Source organism: Malus sylvestris, chromosome 10 (assembly GCF_916048215.2).
Source record: "Malus sylvestris chromosome 10, drMalSylv7.2, whole genome shotgun sequence".
NCBI classification, from domain to species: Eukaryota; Viridiplantae; Streptophyta; class Magnoliopsida; order Rosales; family Rosaceae; genus Malus; species Malus sylvestris.
The window spans coordinates 33843695-33855843 of NC_062269.1; the positions used below are offsets into that span (position 1 = coordinate 33843695).

The window sequence follows — 12149 nt, forward strand, 5'->3', positions numbered from 1 at the left end:
GCATGGCATAAAAAGGAGATTAGAAATGATTACTTGCAACTATATTGAAATAAACAACCCACGCCTAATTAGTGCACCCAACTATTAACTAAGGAGACTAAATTTGTAAACAAAATTTTGTAAACTAAATAAAATGAAAGTTGATGATTGAATTATTACTTAAGTGTTGATAAACGTGCTCATTCTTGTTTGTGTCACATCATTTAGTTGCAAATTTCATCTACAAATTTTGTCTCTCTAGCATTACCCTTTGAACAAGAAATCCACTCTCTAATACAAATGAATTAAGCTATAATTTTAATTTTTTTTCCTCATACATGACGATCAATACCTCCAAATCATATGCACTGTTCATAGAAGTATGCCTAAGCACCTTTTGTTCATGGTTTATTAATCTGCATTGTCCCGTTCCATCTGTCCTAAATCTCTCTAGTCAATTTATGCTGTTGGGATGAAGCAGGGAAACATCCGAATGATATATCCTATCTTGTTTTCTTGTTTTTCCTTCTTTAATCCCCCTTGTTAATTTGTTTTGAAAAAAAAAAATATTTGCACAAGAATGTCAACAAACTACTCAAATATACGTACAAATCGGAATTTAAAACAAATCGTCTCAGTATGGTCAGGTTTTGCAAGCTTAGTAGTACCAATAGTTTACCAGACTCATCATCTCATAGTTCAAATCCTTCATTTTCGAATCAGCATTCATATATTGAGATGTAGGCATTAATATTATTTATTTATACAAAATAAGATTGAAGCAATACAATGAGCATAGATTGAGGCATTCATACAAAATAAGATTGAGGCATTCATATATTGAGATTGCAAGAACTATAGGGGTATTAAGTTAATGAGTCATACAATAAAGCTCTGGGAGAGAGTTATTGAGCATAGATTGAGGCAAGAGACACGGGTTTCGGACAACCAATTCGGGTTCATGCCAGGGCCCTCAATCATGGAGGCAATCTATCTCTTACGAAGATTGATGGAAAGATATAGAGATGGGAAAAAGGATTTACACATGGTCTTTATAGATTTGGAAAAAGCGTATGATATGATCCCAAGAGACATTCTTTGGAGGATTTTAGAGAATAAAGGAGTACGAGTAGCATATATCCAAGCTATAAAGGATATGTATGATGGAGCAAAGACTGCCATAAGAACTCATGAAGGACAAACCAAAAGCTTCCCCATAACTGTAGGGTTACATCAAGGCTCATCCTTAAGTCCTTACCTTTTTGCATTGGTAATGGATGAGTTAACAGGACATATTCAAGATGATATTCCTTGGTGTATGCTTTTCGCAGACGATATAGTGTTGATAGATGAAACTCAGGAAGGGGTAAATGTGAAGCTTAACCTTTGGAGAGAAGTGTTGGAATCTAAAGGTCTTCGCCTAAGCTGATCAAAGACAGAATATATGGAGTGCAATTTCAGTGCAAATAGAGGCCAAAATGAGTTAGGGGTGAGGATCGGAGATCAGGAAATACCAAAGAGCAATCGCTTTCGCTACCTATGATCTATCTTGCAAAAGAACGGAGAATTAGATGGAGACCTCAACCATAGAATACAAGCTGGATGGATGAAGTGGAAGAGCGCATCCGGTGTGTTGTGTGACCGTCGTATGCCACTGAAGCTCAAGGGAAAATTTTATAGGACGACAATAAGGCCGACGATGCTGTATGGCACAAAATGTTGGACGGTGAAGCATCAACACGTACATAAAATAGGTGTAGCAGAGATGAGGATGCTTCGTTGGATGTGTAGGCACATGAGAAAGGATAAGATTAGGAATGAGGATATCCGAGGTAAAGCAAGAGTAGCCGAAATTGAAGGAAAGATGAGAGAAAACCGGTTACGGTGATTTAGACATGTGCAAAGAAGGTCTACTGACGCTCCGGTTCAAAGATGTGACTACATGACAGAGGTTCAGGGCCGAAGGGGTAGAGGAAGACCTAGGAAAACTTTGGAAGAGACCCTAAGAAAAGACTTAGAGTACTTGAATCTAACGGAGGACATGACACAGAATCGAGCGCAATGACATTTTAGGATTCATATAGCCGACCCCACTTAGTGAGAAAAGGTTTTGTTGTTGTTGTTGTATACAAAATAAGATACTTATAACAATAATGTTAGGACTAGAAAGCAAATTAGACAACAAAGATATACACCACTACAATGAGACCATTCACAATTAGCATTAAACTCATCACAAATTTATGTAGTCATCGCATCCATGTGACTTGAACCTAAAATCATTAGCAACCAAGTGAAAACAACTTTCATATACCAAAGCTAATTATTAAACAAGCAAATTAAAGTACTTATTATTAATGGAAGATTTTAGTCATAATTCTAAAGATTACCAGTCTCATCAACAGCCACATCATATGGTTTATAAAAGATGGTCTATAATTTAGTTTCTTTAGCTTTTTCCTTCATCTTATGTCACTCAACTTAGAACTTATTTATCATGCATTAAACTTGTGGGCGCTACTTGTTGGATAATACTTAAGTACTCACTAGCAGGTACTCTATATACTCACCTTTTGATTTTGGCCCAATGATATTTTAATACATGTTTCATTGTTTTATAAAATAATAGACATGCTAATTAATTTTTCTTGAGTTTTAAAAAGCAAAGAACACGTGAAATTTTTTTATTGGACCAAATCAGAAAGTGACTATGTAATGCCAGGGAGACCAACTGTTTAGACTAAATTTCGTAAACCGTCTGACGTAGTTGTTGATGATAGGATTATTACTTAAGTGTTGATTAATGTGTTTATTCACTATTAGTGGCATCATATGATATACAAATTTGGTCTAAAAAGTTGATTTACCTAACATTACTCATATATATAAAGTACTCACTAATGAGTACTTAAGTATTCTCCCTACTTGTCTAATAAGTTTCGAAATATACACACTAGGGAATAGGACCATTAAGGTGATTGATCAGTTGCACATGTATATCCACTACATTGGTCCGCAAATTAAGTAATAAGTAAAGAGAGTAAATGGGGGATTAGGATTGAGGGGTGACTTTGAAGAAAGTTGAGGTTTCACCATAAAACTAATTGGCAATATGGAGAGTAACCCAACCTCTTATAACCCATACAAGATCCCTCCTCCCATCAATGTGGGACTCATTCTCATCAGACTTGACCTGAGCAGGAAAGAGGACGAGGGCCATTGAGAAGAGGTTGTCGGAGGCCGGTGACGTAAAAGGAGGCAGAGCCAGTGGGGTTGAAGCTGGCGTTTGTTTGCATGCACGCATAGATATTAACTAGCTTTTCTGCACACTCTTTTACGTGCTCAAAAAGTCTTTATTTTTATAACACACGTGTGAGTTACAGTTTTTTAGTGCATTAATCTATGCCGTCATTTATATGCACAAATATTAACTGATTGAAATTATGGTAGTTTTAGATTCAGTCTTAACTATCTTATTTTAAACAATGGTTTGAGAACAATTCCAACTTATATGTATACAATACACAATGCACGACATGTAATACTAGAGGAATGTCTTTCTCATTTTTTTCTCAACGGTTACTTAACTAAAATCCAATCCAAAAATAAAAAATAAAAACCTACAATCCAAGAGGAACCGTATAAACAATGAAAAAAAAATAATAGAAGAAACTCAGTCGGTTCTTGTTTCCTCACTTGCTCCAAAACTTCCAACTGGAATGCATGCAGGCCAAACAACAAGAACGAGACTCGTCGTTATTATATTGTTACTTGGAGCTCATGCATGCAGATGTTTGTTCCAAGTTGTTTATATTGTGAGGGAAGCCGGATGTTAGACTGTATTTCCCAAAGATTCATTAGAACTTGTCGAGAATAAATTCTACGTTATGGAAAAAATGATCTTGCATAGGTTTATAAGTTAGTAGAATACTTTTTATATTGCCAATTAGTCTTATAGTGGAACCTCAACTTTCCCCGTGGTATCAAAGTAAGTTGTTCCACGTGTGAAACCTAACAGCTACATTGCTAGCTCCACGTCATCCCATTATCTTGTCTGCGTGTTAGGATTGAGAATTTGTCTCATGTGAGAGGGTATGCTGAGAATGAATCTCATATTGATGAGAGAAGGAATATTACATGAACTTATAAATAAGTTAGATCCATATTACCAATTAATTTTATAGTCCAACCTTATGGGAAAATCAAACCTTTTTACGTATGATCAAACCATGTGGAACATTCTTAACAAATAAATAAAAAAACATGACATGTGGTATTAAAACAATGCTGCCACAACTTTACGTGTAATAACCAGCAACACATTAACGTCCCAAAACAAACAAATGAAACACTGTTATATCAGTTAGAGTTTATTTTAATTTTTGTGAAATAAAATTCTTTATTAAACGTAATACGATAACATATAGAATAACACCTATCAATAAAGTTTTATTCTAGAAAAGAATAAACTTATATAGCCAATAAACATCGGAAAAAAAAAATTATCGGTTTAGGGTTTTAAATTCATTAAGCATAACTAAAATCCTAACAGGTTGGTAACATAATATAGAATGACGAAAGATTTGTATAACACGAGTACACTTCCACAGTAGTATCTCATGCTAGTGAATTATAGACGTGTAAGATTTTGTCCAAATTCATTAACACAGGACGTCAAGTGATAGTATACATGTTAAGTATTTTTTTTCCCCTCTATTTGTCATAATAAATAGGTACTCGTGGTGCTGACTAAGCTGCTCCTTCGTTCTAGACCATGTCATACTCAACTTGGGTGGAATTGTGAAAATCGTATATCTATTTGGGTAGGTACGGAAAGGGATCCTCTCCGGATCCCTTCCTTCTAATCCACTAAGTTTGGAGATTTGGACTGTTGAAATTTGATCAAACGGTTACAAACAGAGATCCACTTTAAAGTTATAATAACTTTAGCCGTTCTATCAAATTTCAACGACCTAGATTCTCGAACTTGGTGAATTATGAGGAAGGGATTTGGAGAAGATCATTTTCCGGTACATACATATATATGGTATGGTAACATAATCCTAACAGGTTGGTAATGATCATTTTCCGACCTAAAATTCTTTATTAAACGTAATACGATAACATATAGAATAACACCTATCAATAAAGTTTTATTCTAGAAAAGAATAAACTTATATAGCCAATAAACATCGGAAAAAAAAATTATCAGTTTAGGGTTTTAAATTCATTAAGCATAACTAAAATCCTAACAGGTTGGTAACATAATCTAGAATGACGAAAGATTTGTATAACACGAGTACACTTCCACAGTAGTATCTCATGCTAGTGAATTATAGATGTGTAAGATTTTGTCCAAATTCATTAACACAGGCGTCGAGTGATAGTATACATGTTAAGTTTTTTTTTTCCCCTCTATTTGTCATAATAAATAGGTACTCATGGTGCTGACTAAGCTGCTCCTTCGTTCTAGACCATGTCATACTCAACTTGGGTGGAATTGTGAAAATCGTATATCTATTTGGGTAGGTACGGAAAGGGATCTTTTCCGGATCCCTTCCTTCTAATCCACTAAGTTTGGAGATTTGGACTGTTAAAATTTGATCCAACGGCTACAAACAAAGATCCACTTTAAAGTTATAATAATTTTAGCTGTTCTATCAAATTTCAACGACCTAGATTCTCGAACTTGATGAATTATGAGGAAGGGATTTGGAGAAGTATATATGGTATGGTACTTTATTGTTGGACCCATTAAGAATTGGACACCTCACATTTACATGTCACCACGTCAGCGTTGACATTAATACGTGACCGACTTCATCTCCTCCTTGGGAGGCACGCCCTCCACCATGCGTGCCCTGTAATCCATTGGCCTCCCTATGCACAACATAAAAACCATCACTTCTCATGCCGGCCAAAATGCAGATAAAGTGTCTGTAGAAAGGCGTTAATGAGAATCTCTCATTGGCACCAACCATTTGGTCAATGTCTTTATTTTTGTGTCTCCATTGTATCTTAATTTTTCGACACTTATCTATGATTTAACTGAGAGATAATTCTGTTAACTTTTTTATTTGTTATTTAAAAATTAAAATTAAAAAATTAAAAGTACAGTGAAATATGCAAGCGTATTCTTAATCGGAGTCAATCTCCTTCTCGATTCTCATCTCTCAAACCTTATCTGAGCTAGAGAAAGAATATTATGACGGGGTGAAGGATCGGACTAGCCGCAACTTGTACAATTGCAATCGGCGGAACCGTAGCGGTTGCGTCGGGACCGCCAATATTTTCGGCGAAGCACGTGCGGAGGTCGTCATCAGACTACATGGCAGGGTTCATAAGAGTTTCATATTTGTACAATCAATATGGAGCGTACGGGATTGTCTACTCTACTGGGTGAGCGGTTGAGTACGAAAATGGAAGCTTACGCCTTCTCAATTGTTGGAATCAACTTTTTCAAGATGAAATCGTTGTTCCAGGAGAATCCTAGAGGATATCTAGAAGTAGATATTGCATCCTTTTTAGGAAGGTGATTAATTGCGGCACACGCAATCCCTAGATTGTAGGAACTTCAAGACATATCAAGATCTTACTTATTCCATACCAAATTAGATCTCATGTCTTGCAGAACAAGCATGCTCATTTTAGTGAAGTCGCTCAGATTTCGCCCATAGCCCTAGAATAGGATGATAGTGGCACCACTGCTCCGTTAATCCAGCTCTGCTCGGAGCTGTTGAGTCCATGACCAAACTTTTGAGGTAACCATATTCCGATCAAACTTACTCCGGCTCTAGAAAATCATGGTCCCACATCAATCAATCAATGTAATGGTTCATGAAGACAATAATTTTTATCTGACCTTTTATGTTTTTTTTAGTTTTTATTTGTTAAACATTATTGAATACTTGGAAGTCTTGAAGATATTAGGAAAACTCCCAGACAATTGAGATTTTAATAATTACTATAAAGAAAATAGCAGTGCATCCATGGAGAACAAATTGGGGCAGAGTTTTGCTTAATGTCACCTTTTTAACCAATAGACTGGGAGAAAAAAGGGAAGATGGGCTTTGAGAAAGCAAAAGACAAATTATACAAGATTAATGGTGTTGTTATTGCAGTTTTTAGGAGTTCAGAGATTCTGATTCAGAAGGTTGAGTTTTGCTAAGGTTTTGAGAGAGAGCGTCGAGAAGAAGATTGAAATACGCTCGCGTATTTTATTGTATTTTTGAGTTTTATTAGAAAATGTTACATGTCAAATAAAAGTGTTAACAAAGTATATATCTATAAATTAAGACTATTAAATCATGGAACATGTGTCTAAATATTAGCAAAGAGCTGCAATGTAGACACAAAAATGAGGCAAGCAGAACCGTGATCCAACCATTTGGGCATTTGAATTTTGACTTGTTCTCATTAGTTAGCTAGGATGAATTTTCCCACCGTTCGTGCGAACTTTTTTTTCATTAGCAAATAGTAATTGCATTACGCAGCCTTTATTTGCTTTTATTTGTTTTTTCTTCGGGTCTATTAGAATTTCTATCCACCTGACTATATATATTATGGTATTCTCAAGTAAAAAAAATGTAAAATTAGTCAAAGCTTACCATTTGGGGCATGGGTTTTTGGTAGAGACGTAGAGGCATACTAATCAAATTCCGTGACTTTAAGGAAGAGGGAGTCAAACCCCCCAATGGTGAGTGGTACATTATGGCCCAAACGAGGAAAAGAAACCCTATGGTTTTCTGTTTAAATATATATATATATATATATATATATATATATGTGTGTGTGTGTGTGTGTGTGTGTGTGTGTGTGTGTGTGTGTGTGTGTAATTGTATGTATGTATGTATGTGTGTGTGTGTATATCTCTCTCTCTCTCTCTCTCTGAAGAGACTCCATCAGGTGCTGACAGTGAAAGGTTTCCACATGGTTACGTCTGCGAAGGTGGTTAGAAACATAAAGCAACCAACTTGAAACTACGTACGTACAGTTGTTTTACCCTAACGTCGTTAGGGCAACCTTAATTTTTGTAGAACTGCTCCACAAAACACGCAGACGTAGTCTGTGACATATAGCTTCTTATCATGTTTATTGCTAAACTACTGCACCTGAAAACCAACTAATCATACGGTCCCACGGTGTACGTAGAGAGGCAAACATGATAAGTGACAAGTGACAGGTGACAGATAGGGTCTGGACTTTGGATGTTTGTAACCGATCACCTCATGTAATTAATCAGAGCTGTCTGATACCATCTAATTGGACATAAATCCCAAAAACTTTAAGCTATCAGCATCCATCGCTAACGGGAATATGTTCATATATCAAATACCAGCAAACCATGATCAGATCTTCAGTTACAAATACCTGTACCACAAAAGCAATTTGAATTGCGGAAACAGGTCATTTCCCGCGATGATAAAATGCTAAGATTGAAGAAACGGGAGAGAAAGAAGATTGAATTTCATTGACCAAGTTTTCTGAATACCAAGAATATTGTGTCGAGTAAGTCGCTGGTAATGCTACAGTACTCAAAACTCTTAACAATTTAACAGCCTTGCTTAACTAACTCTATGAGATAATGACAGTACCTGTCATAATCTCAGCAGTACATTTGTCATAACAAAATAGACAGGCACAACCTCAATTAGTGATCTGGGAACCTGAAACAAAATTTCCTCGATCTGATCATCTTACATGTATTTAACAAACAATTAGAACTTGTACCATTAATTATAAAGAAAATTAATGAAAATGACTAAAAAAACTTTAAGTTTTAAAGAAAATGACAAAAATGTGTTGTAAGTGAATAGTATCATGATTGAATTTTTAGAGTAAAAATGTGATTTTTCGTTAAAGTGAACAGTACCGAGAGTTTTTCGTTAAAACTTCCTTCATTATATGATCTATGATTTTGTAGTTCTCCTTAAATCGGCACAAAAATCATGACACATGACTCAAAATAATAACTAATAGCATGCATTTCAAAGCTACACATACTATACAACAAACTAACTAGCCAATGAACTAATGGTAGCTAGTTGTCTGTTAATTTGATTGGACAAGATCAAATTCGATTAACTTGAATGTAATGACAATCAATATTTGCCAGTCACAAAGAGAATATGTTACACAACATGAATGAAACATAATATTATGATTTTGGAGATTGGCATAACTCATCTATTTGAATTTGTGGTTTTTTTATTTTAACAGAAATTTTTCACACAATGTCGAAAATTATTGATGGTGGACATCTCAGAGAAATTATTTATATCGATTTTAAATTTTAAAAATCAAAGTTATAACAATTCTAAAAACCGTTTTGATTAAAAAGTCATTCTATAATTGCTCATCCTATGGCATCAAATGTAATTTCAAGGTAATTTTGAAGGCTGTTGTCGGCAAGCCCTTCACTCAACGTGGTTTATACGTAACAAATGTATCGAACATGAAAGAAACTTGATGTCTTTAAAGTCGTGACGTCACTTCTCATGAAACTAATTTCCCATTTCAAGAGTCCAATCAATCACATCGATAACAAACTCTTTATCTTTCCTCCCCACGTCAACAAGTGATGTTATTCCACAGCTCCTAATAAACCTAGTACAAAAATTAATTTCGGCTTGTGTTATCTTTTGGAATTCATACCCACAAGTAGCATTTGAAAAGTTGACTTGAGCTAGAGAGTGTTTTTGCAAGCACCAACCTTTGTTTTCTTCAGAATTTTGGAATGGAGACTGGTAGTTGTAATATATTAGAATATATGATAAATGAGCAATACTTATTATTCAAATAATGTATATATTAGAATAATACTATTTTTATCATATTTACTGATAACTTCTCTAATAAAAGTGGATTCTACTTATATACCGAGAAACCACTTGTACTATATATTAAAATGATAAGGACAGATTCGTGGCACCGCTTTCTTTACACATCTTTTGACACAAGTTTTTGTAAAGATCACTACGTAATGTATTTCAACGATCTAAACTGTCTATATTTTAGAACATCATTCATAAATCATTATTGCAAAAAAATTACAAAAATTCTTAAACCATTAAGGCCATCTCCAACCGAAAGAGGGCCATAGAGCTCGTTTTAGCCCTCTGGCCCTCCAAGAAATTAATATTTTAATGAACAGTGCAATGGCCATATTTTTTACCATATTCAACCGAGGGGCCAGAGGGTCATAGGCCAAATATAGCCCCGTGACAAAAAACATCTCCAACCGAGGGGCCAAAGGGCCATAGGGCCAAACATAATTTATTATTTAAATTTAAAACTACAACAACTTAAATTTAAAAACTACAACAATTTAAATTTAAAATCTAAAATCATCATCATCTTCATCATCCGCCATTGTAGGAGTATAGTCGAAGGTAAACAACTGCCGTCGGGCCATAATTTCCTTCTTTTTCCTATCAAAATAGGACTTACTCATTGGAGTGTAATCCGAAGGGTTCCTTAGCATATTCCTATCGTCCATCTCTTCTTTTATTTGTTTGGCCCGTTCTTCATGCCTACGGTTCCTTTCTTCCGCGGCAATGGCATTTTGCTCCACCATGAATCGCAAAGAGACCGTCATTTCCTATTGAAAGGCGATATCATCCTTTGCCTTGCCGTTTTCCTTCAATTTTCGGGCTTTGTTTTGTCCCATAGCCATAGGTATGGAACCTTCACCCGAAGACGGATTTTCTACCCTTGTTTCTTGAATGGTAGGAGATCCATCTTCATTCCCATCTATAACTAAGGATAAAGTTCCGAACACCAGCACATGACCTACTCTATGTTGAGGTGGATTTTCAAATGACACCCACCTTTTATAAATTTCCCAACAACCGTGATGTTGAAAGGGTTTCAAGTTGCCCTCCATATACAATTCCTCCACTTGGCATACCTAGAAAATATAATTACAAAAATGAAAGGAAATTAATTTATGAAATTAAATGTAATATAATTAAATATTTAAAATAAAGTGTGAAAATACTTACTTCATCATAGTAATTGGCGCCGCTTTCATGTTTACTTGCGGCTGTTAACAGTGCTTGATGCCATTTATTCAAACTTGGATGAAGATGTTTCTTCCATCTTGAAGAATAACTCTCGTGGTTTCGGGTATTCAGTGGAGTGGTGCCTTCGAAGAACTCCAAGTATTTTTTGGACACACGAGTCCAAACACCTTCACTTGTTTGAGAAGTCTCCCTCCCTCTATCTTCTGAGACCCATCTATAATTCTTGCAAAGAGCTTCATCTTCTTTTCGGGTCCAAGCCCTACCTTTCATTGCAGATGCGGCCATTTGAAAATTATTGAAAAAAATTGAAGGAAAGATTATTGGAAGAGTTAAGAAAACAGAATGTGAAGAATTGAAATAGAATGAAGTGAGATATTATGGAATGGTGAAAATTATGTGAGAAATGGTGTAGGAATGGCTTAGGTATTTATAGGAAAAAAGGGGAATTTTTTATTTAATTTTTTAAATTTGGCCCAAAAAAAAGAATTCAACGGTAACTAACGTCAGCTACCTTCGGATTCAAAATTTCTGGCTAACCCCAAGCCGGCTGGTTGGCCATTTTCTCCTTTTTTTTTAGCCCGGTGTAGCTCACGAGCCATTTGGCCTGGCCCTCAGTTGGAGACAATTTTCGTGTCATTTCAAGCTATTTTCAGCCCTCTGGCTGGATTGGTTAAAGATGGCCTAAGACATACATTTGTTGTGAAGAAAATAGTTAAATACGTTTTTACAAAAAATCCTAAACCCTTAATCGAATGGTCATATATCTTCAGATTTGGATGATAATTGGTAGACATGATCTTTTAGTGAAGATCTAAAAGATAGACGGCTCTGATTGTTGAAATACTTTACGAAGTGGGCCCACAAAAACTTGTGTAAAAAATTCTGTAAAACAAAAAGTGATGCCATGAATCCGCTCCCAAATAATTTTATTTGTATCATATTTACTGATTACCTTTCTATATATTATCACATTCTTGTTCTAAAAGTATCTCACGTATTTTTGAATTAGTAACTTTGTGCATGTGATAGCACTCTATACATGGCAAATGTCGTCCTATTAGTTGAATGGAGCAAGAAAACCGAAGTACTCATGAAATAGAATAATTTTGAATCTTAGTCAAAGAATTTATCGTCAACATTTGTGGT

At 35.3% G+C, this 12149-nt stretch overlaps 1 protein-coding gene across 1 annotated transcript; it reads right to left on the reverse strand.

Annotated features, from left to right (window-relative positions):
* Nucleotides 1-10212: 10212 nt before the first annotated feature.
* On the reverse strand, nucleotides 10213-11369 carry LOC126587833 (uncharacterized). The gene is made up of 2 exons (XM_050252912.1): nucleotides 10983-11369; nucleotides 10213-10888 (listed from the first exon to the last, which is right to left on the reverse strand). Exons 1-2 carry the CDS (start codon nucleotides 11286-11288, stop codon nucleotides 10580-10582), a joined length of 615 nt encoding a protein of 204 aa, XP_050108869.1. The 5' UTR covers nucleotides 11289-11369; the 3' UTR covers nucleotides 10213-10579.
* Nucleotides 11370-12149: the final 780 nt, after the last annotated feature.